A 20,562-nucleotide genomic window follows, 5' to 3' on the forward strand; every position below is an offset into this window, starting at 1 on the left:
TATACTAAAATGCTTTAGTTATATCAAAAAGATATGAGTGAATTGCTTTTAACTAGCTCCTGTATAAACAATTATATCATAAGACACCTTGACCCACCTGGCATCTTCACATCATGTCTGTTGACTCACATAGAGGATGAACTGAACTCTGAACTCTGTGCTCTTGGTGGCTCTTTAAAAACCTACCAAACTCTGTCTTTCTAATCACTAAAGCAGTTCACTTTTCAGGTAAGTACCTGATCTCACAAATGTGTGTCGATGACACATTCAGTTGTTGATTTGAAGATGTTGTCACCCTGAATCCACACACATCAGGAGAACCTGTCATACTAGGGAAACCCATGAGATCCAGGTGGCCTGACAACAGCAGAGGACAGGTGAGAGTATCAGCTAGGTGCCTGCATCATCCATCATGGCTGTTGTCTGCTTATTGGTTTACAAAGCACTGTGTGACACAGAGAGCTGTATGGGGACAGTCATCTTTGAGCTGGGTGTAACTTGAAGCCAGCAAAAGCAGTTAAGGGTGGGAAGTTTTTGGTGTGTGTCAGTGACTGCCCAAAGAGGTGTCACAACAAGCCACCAGATACATCCTTCAACACTCCTCCAAAGGGGGGAATTTCACAAATAACTCTGATCTCACAGGTTTGTGGTGAGGAACGAGTGCAGAAATCTGTCTGAAAGCACTTTGCATATAGGGATAAAAAGTTTTTGGAAAAAACCTGGTAGTCCCAGCAGCAGCGGCATTGCACCATGCTCCGGAGTCTCCCCTCAGTCTTGTAATCAGGGAAGGGAAATTGGTCATGTGCCTTGGGGAAATTTTTGATGTGGCCAGATTTGAAACATATGTGATGAGCAGGCTCCTTATAAAACAAAAGGTCACCACACTCTTTAGCAGAAGGATTCTTTTGAAAGCCATTTGTGTGGCACAGGAAAAAGAAATCAATCACCCACAAAAGATTTTTTTTCCCCCACAGAAAAGCATCCAGATGGTTCTTACTTGTTTTGTGCTGCTGTGTACATCCTACCTTCCAAACTTAAGTCTCACTTCAGGCTTCTGAACACTGGAGAATGATCAAAGACAGGTAGAATCCAATGCTATCTCCAGCATACTTTAGAGCATGTCCTTGAGACTTTCTGAGGGACTCAGACGCCTGAAGAAGGTTAATGAGATCTGATGACTATGCTCCCCCTAATGGCCATATTTTCATGAGCTAATAACCAGAGTTTTAAAGAAACTGAAGCTAAAGAAAAAGGTTACAGAAATAGCTACACGGTTAGGTGCTCTATAAAACATGCTTTCGAGAAGACTGTTATTGGCATAGTATTGAGCGCTTCCTCTGGGGTTCCCAGGCATAAATCTGTAGTGTGATGTTTTCCAATGCCTCTCTGGGGACCAGAGACAATAATTAAAATGAAAGCTAGAGCTGTACCTGCCTCACTGTTCCTTAGCTTCTCCCATGACTGCCCTGTTAAGGTCAGTTCTTTTTTCTTTTCTTTTCTTTTTTTTTTTTTTTTTTTTTTTTTTTTTTTTTTTCCCCGTAACCTGAATTCCCACGTCCTGACTCTCTCAGGAATCTAGCAGCTCTCCTTCGTCACTTCCTTAAAAGCCATAGGCTCAGTTCTGTTGGGCAACGGTGTCCCTTGTCCATCTTTCTAACTGCATATATGATTCCAAAGCTGACACGTACTTCCACCACGTCAGCCTCACACTCACCGAGGAAGTAGAGGTGAGTTGAATCTCTGTCAGGATGCCCGTTTTGAGGAAGCACCTGTCTCTGCTACCCATGCTGGAGTCTAGACTCTTCTTACTTGATCAAGCCAGGGTCTTTTATTACTTCCTTACCTCACAGAAAAGAGATCTGACTCTCTCACCAAATCCACAGTGGACAACCCTTGTAGTAATCAACAGCCGGTGTTCTCAGTTTGAAATGCAGAAGCTAAGCTTGTCTCTAGGCATGCAGGAGACCTCAGCCTTCCAAGCAGAGAGACCCGAGCATCTATGCTCTTTCCACAGCATGTAGCCTGCTCAGATATTGTAGGCTCCTAAGTGGAGCCAACACTCTTTCTTTAAAGGTTTTAGAAATGAGCTGGTCTAAGATGGTTGTTCAGCTTTTAACTCTTCTTTTCTTCCTCCCCACCCCACAGAGATATACACCAGAGATGGCAACTCTTATGGGAGGCCTTGTGAATTCCCCTTCTTAATTGGTGGGACATGGCACCATGACTGTGTTCATGATGAAGATCATAGTGGGCCATGGTGTGCCACTACCCTAAATTATGAATATGATCAAAAGTGGGGCATCTGCCTAAAGCCAGGTATGTATGGGCTGGTGAACTCTTTAGTAGGTACAAGAGGACGCCTTTTGTATGTGGCAAAGGGGGTGGGGGTGGGGGAGCGGAGATTTAAGATGACTTGAAAGTGTCTGCAGCAGATGCTATCCTAGAGGAGGAGTGTGCATTTGCAGCTTTGAATTTGCTTTGATTTTGCCTTCAGAAGTCAGGCAAGAAGAAAAGCAGGACAGTTTGTGTCATGGAAGACAAGGGCGGGAAAAGTGGAAAGGGCATGAGGGGATGGGAGACGGCAGCTTCAGGAGAAAGTGGGCTATAGGAGACCGTAGCTTGAACAGAAGCAAATCACCTTTGTCCATTTCATGAAGCAAGCGAGAAACCTGCCTCTGAAACCTTTGCCCCACATAGCTTTACTGTCCTGCCCATGGAAAAGGCAGGCTGGTGGCCTCTCTCCTTAAGAGACTTTAAGCTTCTGGCCAGCATGAAGACCTTAGACAGGACCGGGGATTCAATGCCTCGGGGAGCACCAGGGCAGGCTGGAGGGTTTGTTAGAACAGAAGCCCACTTCAGCAGATTTGCGGTGCAGCCTGAGAGTCCGCAGTTTCACAAGTTCCCAGGTCATTCTGACGATGCTGGTCTGAGGACCTCTCTATAAGAATTGCCTTTCTAGACTAAGCTTCAGGCTTTTTCGACACCTGAAATCTAATTGGAGTTTTGGGGGTTTTTGTTGTTGTTGTTTTTTAACACACAGCGCTTGTTTCTTCTTGTAATTTATAACAAGCAGATGGCGGCTAAGCGTGGAACTGTTTCATTTAAACTCTCACTTTAGTTTGGGGTCAGAAGTTTCAGGCCCAGGTTGATGGAAGGACCTGTGAGGGTAGTGAGTCCTGGTGGAGAGGCCGGTATTCCCAATGCCTCATTCTCCAGCATACTTCCCTACTCTGCCTTGCTGCCTTGACTGAAATATGTCCATGTACCCAGGTGCCTTCTGGCGGGGGTGGAGGTCGGGGGAGGGGGGGAGGCGCTAATGCATGCATGTACCCACCAGAGTTACTTTTTATGAAAAAAACGTTGAATTCTCCAACCTGAGGCCTGCTAAGCCAGGGAGGTAGTGTGGAATAGCAAGCCCACTGTCACCCCACTGGAAGCTTCTGGCTTCACCGGAAGAGGCTTTGGTTGGTAACATGAATGTGCTTGCAGCTCACTCTACTCGCTGCACCAAGTGGCCGTGAGCTCTCTTGCTGTATATGCTACAGAAGGCTGGGTAAGATGCGAATGTGCCATTCAGAAGACACAGGTAGTCTGAATGCCTGTAGGTTTTTGCTTGCCTCTATGCATTCAGCAGGGGATCTCTGAGGCCCTCTTCAGTGTATAGAACCAGGAGTCAACTCTCTGATGTGTAACTGGTAGTGGGAAACACCTGGCCTGTGGGTGGAGCTTATGGCATATGATCTGGCCTGAATTGCCCTCTCTCTCTCTCTCTCTCTCTCTCTCTCTCTCTCTCTCTCTCTCTCTCTCTCTCTCTCTCTCCTCTCTCTCTCTCCTCTCTCTCTCTCTCTCTCCTCTCTCTCTCTCTCTCTCTCTCTCTCTCTCTCTCTCTCTCTCTCTCTCTCTCTCTCACCACATCCATCACATAGGAAACTGAGTATGTTTTGAACCAGTTATCTCAAGATCTATATAACTCAGTCATAGTACAGCTTGAAGGTTCTTTATTTGAAACACACATTTCTGTATCTGTAAAGAATATACTATGGAGGTTGGGGGAGGGGAGATAGGTAAATGGATAAGAATGCTGGCGATGCAAACATGGGAACTTGAGTTCAAATCCATGGCACCCAAGTTTAAAGACAGAGAAAGATACCTGACAGTAACCCCAGTGGTATGGAGAGCAAAGACAAGAGGATTGCTAGGGCTTGCTGGCTGCCAGCCTAGCTTCAAGCCATAGATGCTATCTCAGGGGGAAGGTGGAAAGTGGTAGAGCAATACATCAGATGTTTCCCTCCTGTCTCTGCTTGTACACACAGCACAGGCAGCTGCAGGTACAAACGTGCATATGCACCACAAACACACAGAAAATATACCACATACAGTCTATATTGTACACTCATCTTTATATGCCTATAGGTAATGTGAGTTCTATATTGTTAATTTTATTCATGTATTCAATAATCTACTAAGTATTAAGGAGACATTTGGGCTGACTTTCCTAAAGAAAGGAGCCACTGTGCTCTGCATCTTAGCCATTTAAGCAGCATAACTGTGCATACGCATGTATACAGTGCTCTCTCGGCAGGCTGGAGACAAACCATCTTTGCCAGGTTCAATGTTTTCCATTGGCTCAGTGCCCCACACCTGTATATATTGATACCCCAATCTTCAGGCAAAGGGCAGGAACATCAGTGAAAACGTGGCATTGTAGTTGACAGGGGATAGAGGAAAAGTGAAAGGCTGAGCCTGCTTCACTCATTTGGTAAGCTCTTAACTTCCATTTCAGTGAGTAATGAAAGGACCAAAATACAATTGTGCAATGACCTGCCTCCATTTTGGCACATCCCAGGAGAACATAAATTGAATTGGATTCTTGCAAGCACTCCAAGCAACAGAAAACGTTATGTCCTTACTCTCTGGTCGCTAATTTATCTTTTTGTCAACAGAAAATGGCTGTGAAGGTAACTGGGAAAAGAATGAGCAGACTGGAAGTTGCTATCAGTTTAACAATCGGGAAGTTCTTTCTTGGAAAGAAGCTTATGTTTCCTGTCGGAACCAAGGGGCTGACTTGCTGAGCATCCACAGTGCTGCTGAATTAGCGTATATTACGGGTAGGTTGAACTTGCAGGTGGTGGAGCAGATAGCTGGAATTGTAAAGACGCTTTCTCCCTCCACCTTTCCTATCCAGGCATGCTCTTCTGATGATATATTTCCTGGCCTCTTAAAAGTTACACCTTAGTATTGAATCCAGCAAGAAGAAAAAAGGGGGGATTGAATATAAGCGATCCCATGTGTTGAAATGCATCTTGTGATAGAAACTAGAGGGAAAGTGACATTTAGAAAGCAAGTTAGAGTACAGGATGAAATTAGTACCCTAATCCTAAATGGAAAGAATGGAGAGGAGGGGTGAACGCTAAACCCCCAGGCATCACAAAATAGAGAATTCAAGGACAACAGATCAGATAGTGAATCATGCTAGATGCCCTCAGTGAAAAGTCTTTACATGGGAGTGGAAGGCCCAGGGGCAGGGAGAGTTTTAAGAAATCTTTTTTTCCCCCTCTTAATGTTTTCTTTTTAATTGTGTGTGTGCATGTGTGAGTGCATTCATGCATATGTATGTGTGTTTACACGTGTGAGTGACAGTATATTAAAGGGCAGTCATAAAAGGCTTCAAATCCCCTGGAGCTAGCTACAGACTGTTGTGAGCTGCTGGGTGTGGGTGAGTGCTGGGAACTGAATGCAGGTCATCTGCAAGAGCAGTGTGCACCCTTAACCTCTGTGTCAAGCCTCCAGCCATGCAAGAGGTCGTACAGTCATGCTAAGATGGACAGGGGAAAACACGCGTGGCCTCGACCGTACACAAAGAATGATAAGCAACAAATGAGCCTTGAGACTAGAAGAAATAGTCCTCCCCAAAGAAGAGCACACTAAATGGTCACCCTGGAAAACACACATGCAAGTGACATTATATAGACTGCGTATGGTGTATTTTTGTATTTAGGTGTATACGTATATACATATATGCATGAAATAATAATGAATGAAAAAGAGAGGCTGTGAATTTGAAAGAGAGCAGGGAGAAGTATATGGGGCAGTTTGGAGGGAGGAGGAAAAGGAAGGAGGAAATGATTTAATTATATTATAATCTCAAAAAATGAAAGAGGTCATCTTTTAAAAGGAAGTCCTAAGGTGAATGAATAACATGGATATACAGAGTGGATTTTGTTTGGTCTTGTTTTGTCTTCAGGGTAGTAGAAATGTAAAACATTTTGTGATTGTGTGTGTGTGTGTGTGTGTGTGTGATTGTGTGTGCGTGTGTATACTATATGATATATTATGTAGTTATTTATACATAATGTATACTGTGCATATAATGAAAATATTATTCCCAAACAGACTTTGAGTTTGACAGTCAGTGGTTGATTGACATTGGGAATATATTTTCAGAAATAAATGTAGAGGTGACCCTTTAGGTGAGTCCCGTGTAGTCTAAAGGGTTTTCTTTTTTCTTTCTGCCCGTCTTGCATCTACTTAGTTTTTTCTTTTGACTTCTATTGTTGTTGTTAATACATAGAGGGGGTGATAATTTCAACTGTTTGGATTCATCGTATTTCCCATGTAGCTGGCCTTCTCAGGACCTACAGCCAACAGTTTTCCCTAAGCCTCCAGAAGAGGGCACCACTAACCTCAGGGCAAGAATAGCTCCTAATTTGCCTTCACCCTGAGAGTTTATTCACCATGAGATGCCGCAAGGCTAGGACATTTTCAGGTTAGGACGTCATAGCCCTTCTGATGCAGCTGAAGAGGTTTTCTCCAGATCACTCTAGGTATAAGTTCTCAGGTTTGTCACCACTCACTGTAGCAGGAACAGAAGTCAGACCTGAACAGAGGTCTCAGAGACAGACGCTTATAATCTCAAGGAAAATTTGTAAATTATGTATCTGGCATGAAGTTAATATTCAGAATTTGTAAAGAACTCAAATAACTCAATAGCAAAATGTGACCAATAAGCTATAGATCTAAATAGACAGTTTTTAAAACCCACAATACTAGTGCCTTCGTGTTCTATCTCTATAAAGAGACACCATGACCACAGCAACTTATAAAGGAAAACATTTAATGGGGCTGGCTTACAGTTCAGGGACTTAGTCCACTATTGTCATGGTGGGAAGCATGGCGGCAGGCAGACAGACATCGTGCTGGAGAAGGAGATGAGAGTTCTACATCTTGATCTGCAGGCAGCAGAAAAGGGCTGTGTGTCACACTGGCATAGGAGACATCAAAGCCCATCCCCACAGTGACACACTTCCTCCAACAAGGCCACACCTACTTCAAAAAAGCCACACCTACTAATAGTGCCACTCCCTGTGAGCCAAGCACTCAAACACAGGAGTCTATGGGTGGGGGCATTCCTACTCAAAATAACTATCCAAAAGACAAATGCAAACCAATGCCACGGTAAGACATCTTTTCTTCGCTATTATAATGGCCATTCCAAAAAATAATAGTGATGACAAATGCAAATGAAGACAGAGAAAGGACGCTTACATAGTGTTAGGAGAAGGGTAAAGTAGTACAAATATTGTGAGAAACAGTATATAGTTCCTCCAAATATTAAAACCAGCAGCTGTTGTACTACGTGTACAGCCAAAAGGAAGTAAAAAGAGCATGCCCAGGGGATACCTGTCTTCCGCGTTGATTGCAGCTCTATTCATGACCAACATACATAATCAACAGCAATCAATGTGGAGTTCTACCAACCAACGGAAAAATTTTAAATGTCATATATACACTATGAAAGTCTATTAAGCCATAAAGAAGAGTAATCTTGGCCTCTGTGACAATACAGACATTACGTTAAGTAAAATAAGCAAGGCACGGAAAGATGAGCACCACAAGCTGTCAGTCATATGTGGAATATAAAAATCTTCATCCCATAGGAACCGAGAGGAGAGGAGGGGCAAAGGAAGGTTGAGGGGAGCAGCGGGAAGGGAAGCTAGGAGGATGGGGGAGAGGTTGGTCAGTAGATACAAAGTACCAGTTACAGCTGAATGGTAGTGTTGTGTTGCACAATGGCGGGATGTAAGTTGACAGTCATGCACCATATAGTTCAAACTAACTGGAGGGGATTTTCTTCTTATCACAAAGAAAAGATAAATCTTTAAAGTGATAAAATTAAAAAAATGTGCCCATTTCCCTGATTTGGTCATTCATTATACAGTGCATCAAAGTATCACGCTGTGACTCACAAATACATACAATGGCTATGTGCCAGTTAAAAGAGGACATAAGAAGGAAAAATCCCTGCCAACGTGGGCTTGCCTGGGCCTTTATTCTGAGGCTTGCCGCCACTGTTCATCTTCGTGGTAGCAGCTGTTCCCTTCCACTAGACTGAACTTTTTACGAGGCATACTTTGTGGTTTTGGTTTTCATGTTCATAGGCCTAGCAAATAATATAAGCTTTATGACTTTGGCCTGTCGGTCTGGAATACAGTCAGGTCTTCAAAATCTAGGCACAGGATGGAAAGTGCTTTTGAGCAAGCCTTCTAAATAAGGATTGAAAATACATAGCGTAACTAACTGCCACTCTGAGAAAAGTCTTCTATCTCAGAGGAGGGAGACCCGGACAAGCTATTTGGAAAGCAGAATTGAACAAATGTATTAGACTTTGGACTTTTCAAAGGAATGACGTTTTGTGGTCTGTTAACGTGGCCTGCCTCTATGCCTGCCCCATAGTGAGGTGCCTGCTTCAGTCAAGACCTTCTGTTTTTTGACTACCAATAGAAACCTAGTTTGATTTATATGATTTTGTCACGATTAAAAATTACATAATTCCATGTGTCTCTACATCTGTATGTGTTTCTTGTGCTTGTTCTTCTGTATGTTTTGTTTTATTCTGGTTTCTTTGTTTTAATTTTATCATTATCATCATCATTATTATTTTATATGCCTGATTACATGAATTTAGGTAGGTGGAGAAGTGGGGAGGACCTGGAAGGAACTAGGGGGAGGAGCTAGGGGGAGGAGCTAGGGGAGGGGACCCACCAGCAGAATACATTTGTACAAAAGATGTCCTTTCAATTTAACATTACATAATTCCTACAGGAAAAGAAGACATTGCTAGGATTGTTTGGACTGGACTGAATCAGCTCTACTCTGCTAGAGGCTGGGAGTGGTCAGACTTCCAGCCACTGAGGTTTCTTAACTGGGATCCAGGTAAATGCTCTTCCCCAGCAGTGTCTACAGAGGCCCAGCTCCAAACACTCGGAACTCTTCACTCTTCCAGACCTTGGAAAAGTCTCATGGACTGTCAGCCCTCATGGTTGCTTCTCAGATTTTTTTGTGTGTGACATTCTTTTTTTTTTTTTTTTTTTCTTTTTTCTTCTTTTTTTTTTTTCTTTTTTTCTTTCTTTTTTTTTTTTTTTTTTTTTTTTTTTTTTGTTTTCTTTCTTTTCTTTTTTTTTTTTTTTTTTTTTTTTTTTTCTGTCCTGAACTCGCTTTGTAGACCAGGCTGGCCTCGAACTCACAGTGATCTGCCTGTTGTGTGACATTCTTAACTGCAGTGTTACTTTAGCCAAGAAGAGCCACATCATGGGCAGTGGAGCATTCACTCCTGGGCTTTAGAGCACCCCTGCATCTTTCAAGTAAGAACAGAATGAACCTCACAACATGGCCAGTAATCAGTCTACGTCCCATAGGGTCCTGACTACCAATGCTGTCCTTAGTGTGCAGCTTGGCTTTAAGGCAGGAAAGTGCCTCGCTCCCACACTACAGCACCCAGACACTAAGAACAGAGCAGCTGTGTGTTTTTACACAAATAAATACCTCAAGGATGCGCTGTACAACTGAGCTACAGCCCCAGTCTTTAGCTTAATATTCAAGGTCTTGAAGGCAGAACCACACATTAATATTTCTGTCTGGTTGTAAATATTTACCGTTGAGTACATGGAACATACGCTACAGCTCTGGCTGCAGGTTTGTGTCGCGCAAGTAGCTCTTGAGCAAAGGCTGCTTTCTCTTCTGCTCTCGCGGACTGGAATGTTTCCCCTCCACCTCGTGTTCTAGAAGAGGCACAATGTGCACGTTCTTGCTCATTGTGGCTTTTAGCTTTTCAGTTTAGTTTAAAGTTTTAACCATACTGTGAGTATCCACAAAGACGGAAAATTATGAATTTGAGTAATTTTAAGCACCACCCTAACCCTACCCTCCTTCAATCTCCTTGAAAAAAAATCTTTCTTTCCAAGGTGCGCCCAGTGCACCTCTGATAGGAGGATCGAGCTGTGCGAAAATGGACACAGAGACAGGGCTGTGGCGAAGTGTTTCCTGCGAATCTCAGCAGCCCTACGTCTGCAAGAAGCCTCTGAATAGCACAGCGGAGCTCACAGGTGTCTCCCTTCTTCCTCATGTGTACAAATAAGTCCCAAGGCGCAAGTAAATGCACACCCGATCCTATCTCCCCCTTTCCTTCACTTGATGCTACCAATGTTTTTTTTCAATGCCCAGAACCCAGGCTAAAATGCCATGGATGTCCATGTTTGTGATCCCAGTGCTGGGGCGGGCAGAGCAGGAGGAACCCTGGCCTTGAGCATCCAGATAGTCTAGTTTAATTGATAAGCTTTGGGTTGCTAAGGACTCTAGCTCACTTTCTCAAGGGAGCCCGCTTTCAGGATCCACCTTTCTCAGCCTCCAGTGCTAGGATACATATAGTCCAAACAGCCATGGCCAGAGCTTTACAAAGATGCTGGGGATTAGAACTCAGATCATCAGGTCCCTGTACTTGCAGAGCAAGTGCTCTTACCCACTGAGCCATCTCACCAGCACTCAATTCTTATCCAAAAGGGGCATAAGACAATTTTAAAAATAGTTAAATAGAAGAAAGAATGTAGGGAAATGTCTTAGGATAATAGGGAGAAATAAACACATATCTTCCAAGTTACCAAACACAGGCCATACAACAGAAAGCACAATAGAGATGCTGGCACAAGAGAGAACATACAAGAGCTGATGATGGAACAAGTAAATACCCAGAAGTCACCATTATTAAACAAATTGTGATATTTCCATAAGATTGAATAATATATGTCTATGTTATAACTATGAGAGCAGGAAAATACAAAGAGCAGAAGAAAATGATATGTCTACCTATCATTTTAACGTTGTGAAATTGCATGTTCATGGAGACAAAGAAGGGAATATGTGAACGAGTATTCGAGCTCATTTACATGTGATTTTTCTTTCTGCTCCTTTCCATAACTGAAATATCTCATAGTAATAATGACTGTCATTTAGAGCCTAAGTCAACTGGGTTATCATCTCGCACATACAAGAAACTGATTGAACTTAATGTGATTTTATCAGTTAGGTTAAAAATAAATAAATAAATAAGTGACCCAAGAGGATCTAGATAAGTTGAATAACAAAATCACTTTCTAGTTTTGCCAACGAGCGTTACCTCTCAAAGAGTAGATGTCCCTTATGGATTTCATTATGGTCAAATTGAGACTGGCTGGTCTTTTAGAGTGGATGAAGATGTCTAGAGAAGCCATTTTGCTGTTCCCCTTTGCTGCCATGCCTTGTGTACTAAACCAATACAATATCCTGCTCCTTGGGTCTCTGTCTGCCCTTGACTCAACAGTAAGTGCTAATATGCATCTACTTACTAAGCTGATCACAGAAGAAAAGAAGTCTCTTGACTTTTTAATCTCAGAGATTTGGGTGGGGGTGACCTTCCAAGTCTCAGACCTGTGGAGAAAGTGGTCAGCATCTGGCTGACTCCACACCTGTCTTCCACCTATTAGGACTCGAGTCATTCCCTTCCCTAACCATGCCAATGCCCCTCAAATAGTCTTGCCCAGCCACGCCTCTATCTCTTCGGGAATTCTTATAACATTAGATCTCTATTAAGCACAGCATAAAATTCATGTCATTCTGTTAGTTGACATCATGTCTCCCAGTTTTCTAGAAGCCCCATGATTCAAGAGAGAAAAGTTTGCAGTGTTGTTGATACAAAATAGATCTGTCCTTACTGGAATGCGCATCTCTGCTTTCCCCCACCCCCAGATGTTTGGACGTACATAGATACCCACTGTGATGTGGGCTGGCTGCCAAATAACGGATTTTGCTATCTTCTGGCAAATGAAAGCAGCTCCTGGGATGCAGCACACTTGAAATGCAAAGCCTTCGGAGGCGACCTCATCAGCATCCATTCTTTAGCAGATGTGGAGCTGGTTGTCACCAAACTCCATAGTGGGGGTGAGTTTCAGCTCTGTTTTAAGCATCTTGTTTTAGGTATTTAAAACATTTCAAGTCTCCCTATTCTTAGACTCTTGGTGGGAGTGAGAGGCTTTCAGCCTGCCCCGGGAGCCGTTTCAGTGGATGTGGACTTGTCCTGGGCCTACATTGTCCAGTGCTGTAGCTACCACATGGTTTTTGAGCTCCTGAGCGGCAGTTAGGAAAAATGAGGAACTGAAGTATTACTTTTTTTAAATTTTCATTTCTTTGCAATACAGTTTAAATAGCTCCTTATGCCTAGTGGCCACTGTTTAATCAGAAAGTCTCCCTTTGCCCATAAATATGCTGAGCCATATTTCGGTCCTTCCAAAAACTAACTCAATGACCATTTCACCTTTCCTGTTCTCTGGAACTAGACTGATAAACAGAGACATCCCAGGCTGCGTGTATTCTGCCCTCTCCCTAGTCTCAGGCTGTAGAGGTACCTGTTCATTGGTTTCCATGTGCAGACAGTCATCATTTGAACGCAACAGTGGACAATAAATATTTCTAATTAGAATCTCTATGGTTGTGTGTATAGAGTGTCACCCACAAGTTTATAAAGTAATACCCATAAAGCAGAGTTCGTGTGCAGCAGATCTGAGAGGACCACTCCACTGGCAGAGCCCAGACAGCTCTTCTCCTTACGTGTATCCCTCCATGGGTGACATGACAAGCCTTCCAGACCCACCCTGCCCTCTCATCAGCGTTCTTAGCAGGCGACTACAGAACAGCACAGAGCTCTTTGAACCGCTTACCAGCACGGCAAAGTCATACATATTATACATACTACATATAACCTACATATTATAACATACAATGGAGCAGACCAAACAAATAAAACATCTTTCTTTTAGATGTCAAAGAAGAAATATGGACAGGCCTTAAGAACACAAACAGCCCCGCTTTGTTCCAGTGGTCAGACGGAACGGAAGTTACCCTGACATACTGGAGTGAGAATGAACCGAGTGTTCCCTACAATAAGACTCCCAACTGTGTTTCCTATTTAGGGAAGGTAGGATGCCTCCTGTAGTTTATTTATAGTCTTTTTGTTAGAGCTAATAATAATATTCACGTTGTGCTCGGAATGGGTTTTGTGTGCAAGCTGAGAAGGAAAAGGTAAAGTCCTGTAGACTGTCACCCCGAGAGGAAGGTACTTAAAGGCGCCCGCTGAGTACACAGTCTGCCTTGTGTCTAAGCACCACTGTGGGCTGGAAAAGATAAGCAGGCTCCTTACAACTCTCATGTCAAATAACCTGCTTTCTTCAAGGGTCCGAGTCAGCAAAAGACTTTCTGCTCATTAAGATTGACGTTTAGCAGGTAACCACAGTTTTAGCCTGAAAGATTCTCTCTTTTTGTGATTAAATTTTGAATAAGTCGTAATTTGAGGCTAATTGGAAAATGTTTTTCAATATTTAAACTTTAAATAAAAAAACCATTTAAATGGTTTTCAATATTTATTTTTTTATTTATCTTAACAATTGGTGTTAGATTTATTAAGAAAATTATCTTTCCCTGAGACGTAGCTCGCTAAGGATTCACTGAACATACTCTGGTTAGGACTTTCACAGAAGGACCTAGGCACTTCTTTTATTTTTGTTTGGATCGCTTTCCTCTAGGGAGCTGTCTCTCCTGGTAATCAGAGTGACTGCCACTCAGACATCTAGAGAGTCTTTAAATGGAAGCATCAAGCCGTATACATATTTAGAAGTGTTTCAATAGTGAAGACGTGTTTTAGAAGGCGCCGCACTCGGCGGCCTACTTTTAAAAGCCAAGATGTCTTGGAACATCGTCAAAATAGAAGCGAAGAACGAACAGAAGGCGTAGCTACACAACCTGCCTGAGTTCAAAACTGACCCTCCTCACAGCCATGCGACACTGACACTGAGTTTCAAGAAGCAAAGCAACTTAAGTCAACTGAGCAAACTAGGTTTTAGGTAGCATGTGTGGAAGAGACCGTTGTGATGTCTAGGCTGGGGCAGGATTAAAAGAAGCTTTGACTCTGGGCTTCTTGAGTTATAGTTCTTGTAACCACAGTGACCCTTTATGCACACAAGGAAATGTAAGTAGACATTATTTGATGTGTCCCAAAGATTTTCATCTGTGAGCAAACTTTAGTCTAGAATCCTGGTGGCTGTGGGAGGCTCTCTTCTCTCTGCAGCTTCTTGACTAAATGTCCTTTGGTGGTCTTATTGTTAAGCTTATAAGAAAAGGAAGTTTGTGCCCACTGGAGATGACAGGCTCAGTCACTACCTTTTCTCTGCCTCCTATAGTTATTGTCACTTAGTCCTAACTACCTGACAAATAGTTTCTTTGGTAAGGAATGTTTTGTTTTGTTTTGTTTTCCTCTTTAAAAGTTAGGTCAGTGGAAAGTCCAGTCCTGTGAAAAGAAACTCAGATATGTATGCAAGAAAAGGGGAGAAGTTACTAATGATACACTATCTGATAAGCTGTGCCCGCCAGCCGACGTAAGTAAAAGCCCTTTGTGAGTTTCCCTAAGCAGAATTATCCCCTCCTTGGTTAAAGATGATATTCGAAGTTTAAACAATTCAGACTTGGAAAGTAAAAGTACTTGTTTCTGTTTGTTTATTTGAGAAAAAGCAAAAAAGGAAGAGAGTCGTAATACATTGGTGTTCTTGTAGAAAGAAAGCATTTACCTAATCATGAATTTCTATAAATATGAAAATATGACTACTGTCCTCAATGTTGATAGTTTGATTTCCTCCCATGGCAGAACTCTTATTGAAAAATAATTCAACTACCAGCTACTATAGGGTGAGTCAGGGACAAAGGATAAAGAAAACTATGCCACATCTCAGTCGTGCAGAGGTGGTCGATGAAATAAAGTTTCATTCTTTTTTGTTTGTTGTTGTTGTTTGTTTGTTTGTTTGATTTTTGGTTTTTTGAGACAGGGTTTCTCTGTGTAGTCCTGGATGTCCTGGACTCACTTTGTAGACCAGGCTGGCCTCGAACTCACAGTGATCCACCTGCCTCTGCCTCGCCGAGTGCTGGGATTACAGGTGTGCGCCACTGCCCCTGGCTTTAAGTTTCATTCTTACCAGGTGAGGATAATCATGTTCTGTGCTTCCTCAAGTTGTATGATTTTTGTCAGAGTCACAAAGTCTCGCTTGTCTGAGGGGAGGGGACACCATTAAAGTCTCAAACACCGTGCTAGGTTCCTTCCTCTTCATATTTAGGGCTGGAAGAGACATGGAGAGGCCTGTTACAAGATCTACGCGAATGAGGGCCCTTTTGGAACACACTGCAACCTGACCATCGCTAGCAGGTGTGACCATCAGTGCGATGCACTGGAGAACTTTTAACATCTCTGCCTGAAAACTTTGATGGCAGGGTGGTGGGAAGTGGGGGAGGCTTTTTATTTCAGAAACCGCGCGCATTCATCTCCTGTAGGTTTGAGCAGGAGTTCTTGAATGACATGATGAAGAAATATGACAAGTCCCTTCAGAAGTACTTCTGGACTGGCCTGCAGGATGCCGAGTCCCGTGGCGAGTACAGGTGGGCCACTGCTGGGGGAGTGAAGCAGGCCGTGACCTTTTCCAACTGGAATTTTCTTGAGCCAGGTAAGGGTTTTGTTAAAGGTTGACAAGGCCTCGGGGCAGAGCTGACGAGGAGGGAGTCAGTGTCACATGGGGCCCAGAGTTTTCATGTAGCACCAGATTTGCAGATGGTCTTAGCCTAGTCTACAAAGCTTGCGTGTGTCTGTCTGTTCCGTGGTATTCTAGCTGCCGGGAGACACAGGCAGCTAAAAGGTTCTGTGTGGCACTGGGGACAGAGACAAGCAGCCTCAGAAAGAGCAGTTCACAGGAGGCCATGACTTAGCACTGTGCCACGTCTGATTTTATGATTTTTCCAAAAGCTGGTTTGTTCTGAGGTGAAAGGCAGAATGGGGAGCTTGGGAAACAGAAGCTGTGATCATCCTTGGTGTTTATTAACTATCCTAAATGCTAGCTCATTAAAGGTCAGTGTGCTCATGCCAGCTGGTTGTTGTGATGAAGTCGGGGCAGAACATGTGTGTAGAGACGGGTAAAAGAGAGAGAAGGATAAGAAGGCGCAGGCTTAGCTCATCATGGTGACATGCACCTTTAATCCCAGCACCCAGAAGGAAGAGGCAGGTAGATTACTGTGAGTTTGAGACCAACCTGATCTACATAGTGAGTTCCAGATAGCAAGAGCTACATAGCTGATAGAAAGAAAAAACAACAACACCAACAACAAAGGGCCACAGCATCAGTAAGCACAGAAGTCCTTGTAGGCAGAATGTTTACACCAATAAAGAACAAAACAAAAATGAAAAACAAATAAACAACCACCCACCACCACAGCAAAGTGAAATCCATGGTTAAAACAAAAGTGACGACCCGAGTGAGTTCGGCGTGAACCCCTGTCGATAGTCACCCCGTGACAAGCTCTGAGAGAATATCCCTTGATATTTTAGCATTACGAGATTTAAAGGGGATGGTATGGGAGATGCCAACAGAGGAACACTAACTGTATTATGGGAAAACTCTGGTTTTGTGTTATAAAGACACTGCTTAAATTTTGAGAAACAAAGTGGTAGGCCAGGAGGTGGCGAAACATCCCTCCCCAGCACCCCCTTCACCTGGTCCTGAGTATTTAGGGAGTTGGTGATGCTCAGGGCTGGAATCTGTGAAAACAGAAGCAGATGTGATGCAGAAACAATGCTTCTGTCCTCTCCATTGAGTCCCTGGGGGTTGTCCGGTGCTTCCCAAGCTGATTTCTGACTACCCAGAGCCCGCGCCATGGGTGTGAGGCTTGGGTTTGCGTTATGGCTGTTATTGTCATCGTTGTTTTGGGGGAGGGGTTGTTTTTCCACCTTTCTAAATGTAAGTCTTAAAATCTAAGTATTTCCTATGAAGTATTTTACATTTTTATTTCTGTCTTAACTTCATCCTGCAGAATTAGACGTTTATTTTGTACTGGTCTCTGTAAGAAGAAATTAGGAAGGTAGTGTGAGACAGCATTTATTCCAAAAGTTAGTTTCATCTTTCTCCAAACAGCTTCAAGCATTGATCATAATTTGCCATGGAAACCAGATGATTTAATGTAGAACTCCCCTCTGACTTTAGAGAAATTAGAGGCTTCAGTGACTCATTTAACACAATATCCCTTGTTATTGAATCAGTAAAATCCATATCTTCTGACTTCCAAGCCAGTGATGTTTCAATTGACTTATTCAAATAAGATAGGAGTCGTAAGTCATCCTGTTTTCCTCTCTTCGCATGTTTGACACTGTCGTGTGTTGGTATAATGTGACCATGCAGATATTTTCCTATAGCATGGAAACTGAGCTGTGGGTCTGACAGGAGGACACAGTATTTGAAATAGAGAATTTCCACAAGATTTGTGATTCGGTGTGGGTAGCACAAATCATAACAGAATCATCCTTTTACTTGGAGAAGGCAGGCTATAGGTGCTAACCCTGGTTATATGTCACTTACGTTAGAAATACTCCAATAGGTAAGACATAGGTTTCTTGGTGGCAAATGCCTATAATCCAAGCACTTGGGGCTGAGGCAGGAGGATCTCAAGTTTGAGGCCAGCCTGGGCTATATAGCAAGAACGTGTCTCCTCTTTATCATCATCATCATCATTAATGTATACAATATTCTGTCTGCTTGTGTGCCTGCCTGCCAGAAGAGGACACCAGATCTCATTATAAATGGCTATGAGCCACCATGTGGTTGCTGGGATTTGAACTCTAGGACCTATGGAAGAGCAGATAGTGCTCTTAACCTCTGAGCCATCTCTCCAGCCCCTTCCTCCTCCTCCTCCTCCTCCACCTCCTCTTCTTCCTCTTCCTCTTCTTCCTCCTCCTCTTCTCTGTGTAGTGGTGACACATGCCTTTAATCCCAGCACTCAGGAAGCAGAGAAAGGTGGATCTCTGTGAGTTTGAGGCTAACCTACAGAGCTAGTTCCAGGACAGCCAAGGCTACACAAAGAAACTTTGTCTCAAAACACAAAACAACATAAAAGCTGGCCAATCATGGTGCTACTCACCTTTTATTCCCAACACTTGGGATGCAGAAGCAGGTGGATCTCTGAACCCTAGGGCAAACTAGTCTAGATAGCAAGTTTTAAACTAGCCAGGGCTACATAGTGAGACTCTGTCTGAAAAATAAAAAGTAGAATTGGGTATATAGTGCAGTGAGAAGAACTTAGCTAGTATGCATGAGGCCGTGGGTTTAGTCTCCAATAACTCCCAAAAAACATTTAACGGACATGTACATTAAACATCTCATTCTCTGTGGGCAAGTTGAAGAGCTTATTATGAACCATTGCCCATGGTGGTGCCCTGGGATTTGTAGTCAGAACAAATGCTGTTATGATCTTTTTGCTCCCAGCTTCCGGCAGCCAGCTCAACTGTGAGCAAGCTGTGACTAGGCAACCACAGCAGAGAATAAGCAGCACACATATCCAGGGTGGCAGGGCACCATGTTCTCCGTTCCTTTTCCTTCCTGCTGCAAGCCATGCATGCAGCCTCTTCATCTGGTGGGAGAGGAGTTGCTCTCATTACTTTGCAATGGACCTCGCTCTTTCCCTTCTGTCCCCCTCAGACACTGTGATAATGATGCTGAAGGGCACTTTGCATGGCCTTCTGCCAGGTGACTCCCCAGGGTTAAAGCCCAGCTGCACCTCTCACTAACTGTGTGCATGGACACATCATTCAGTCTTTGTTTGAAAAGACCTGATCACACAAACTACCCATGAATTATGAGCAAGTACAATTAAGATTGCCATAAGAAATAAGTATATATTTTTCCTCCTTCTGCTTTCACTGCCCCGGCCCTTCCCTTAGATCTGAATCTGGGAAGGTTTAATTTTGATGTTTTCTAAATAGCTTTAAATTTCTCAAAGCTGTTAAGCCTCATTGAGTCACTATCGTCAAGCACTATGGTTTTGGACACTGCCCTGGAAACAGACTGCTTGAATTCAAATCCGGGATTAACTTCTTGTTAAGTGTGACCTTAAACAAATCACTTAGTCCTCCCTATACTTCAGTTCTGACAATAGAATCAATCTGATAGACTTACCATAAGTGTTACTTAGAAGATAGAATGTTAACACACACAGTGGAATGCTAACACACACAATAGAATGCTAACACACAGTAGAATGCTATCACACACGGTAGAATGCTAACACACAGTAGAATGCTATCACACACGGTAGAATGCTAACACACAGTAGAATGCTAACACACACAGTAGAATGCTAACACACACAGTAGAATGCTCACATACATGGTAGAATGCTAACACACACAGTAGAATGCTCACATACATGGTAGAATGCTAACAGACACGGTAGAATGCTAACACACAGTAGAATGCTATCACACACGGTAGAATGCTCACACGCAGTAAATATTTGTGTATGCTGCTCACCATCTTCCTTGTTATTCTCAACCCCCCATTTCTTCCTCTATCTCCTCCACTGTTTTTCCTATTCTCTCTCTCCCCCCATCTTGGCTCAAATAGACTAGATGTTTAAGCTTCGAAAGTTTTCATTTTTAATTAACCTTTCCAATTCAACCCCAGCGTCTCCAGGCGGGTGCGTGGCTATGTCTATGGGAAAGACCCTCGGCAAATGGGAAGTGAAGAACTGCAGAAGCTTCAGAGCACTTTCAATATGCAAGAAAATGAGTGGACCCCCGGAGCCCGAGGAAGCAGCCCCGAAGCCCGATGACCCCTGTCCTGAAGGCTGGCACACTTTCCCCTCCAGTCTTTCTTGTTATAAGGTAAACTAATATTCTCATTTGTCCTTCAGTGGGGTCTATTATCCTGATTCGTGTCATTGTACAAATTTTGCCCTCCCTGTGAGCACCCAGAGCCTAACCCAACTGTGTGGGAGCACCGGGTCCTTAGCAGAGAAAGTGTCAAGGGTCTCTGGCATCAGACTGCCAACCCTACCCATACCCTGCCAAGCCAGAGCGACCTTTCTCTCCTGTGGTTCTTTCCTTCTGAGAAGCCGGGTGACCTGCAGTATGCTGACATCATGTTTAGGATTCTCCTAAGTCCCTAATTTTTTTCATTGGATTAAAATTCCTTCTTTTACAATGGCAGCCAGTTCTTGTTGTGTTAAAAAAAAAATAACAATTTGGGGGCCTGTATCATAAACAAGCCATTCAATACCACTCCCAAACCCCACGGTGATTCCATTTGGTTTCACATTCATAGACCTCTGGTTCAGTTCAAGTTTGACTGATGGGCTGTGAGTTCCTCCAGCTGTTGGTCAGCTGTGCTGGGCTGTAGG

The 20,562-nt window shown here is 43.3% G+C and overlaps 1 protein-coding gene across 2 annotated transcripts in view; it reads left to right on the forward strand.

Moving 5' to 3' along the window:
- Nucleotides 1-20,562, forward strand: part of Ly75 (lymphocyte antigen 75) — a 129,033-nt gene that overhangs the window by 12,422 nt on the left and 96,049 nt on the right. For both annotated transcript variants that reach the window (XM_051166114.1, XM_051166113.1), the window contains exons 3-12: nt 2,146-2,316; nt 4,944-5,108; nt 9,103-9,213; nt 10,242-10,382; nt 12,058-12,249; nt 13,125-13,282; nt 14,625-14,735; nt 15,465-15,553; nt 15,679-15,848; nt 19,848-20,047. In XM_051166114.1, coding sequence (XP_051022071.1) covers nt 2,146-2,316; nt 4,944-5,108; nt 9,103-9,213; nt 10,242-10,382; nt 12,058-12,249; nt 13,125-13,282; nt 14,625-14,735; nt 15,465-15,553; nt 15,679-15,848; nt 19,848-20,047 — 1,508 coding nt within the window. The remainder of the gene's footprint in view (nt 1-2,145; nt 2,317-4,943; nt 5,109-9,102; nt 9,214-10,241; nt 10,383-12,057; nt 12,250-13,124; nt 13,283-14,624; nt 14,736-15,464; nt 15,554-15,678; nt 15,849-19,847; nt 20,048-20,562) is intronic.

This window comes from Acomys russatus, chromosome 24 (genome assembly GCF_903995435.1).
Source record: "Acomys russatus chromosome 24, mAcoRus1.1, whole genome shotgun sequence".
Taxonomy (NCBI): Eukaryota; Metazoa; Chordata; class Mammalia; order Rodentia; family Muridae; genus Acomys; species Acomys russatus.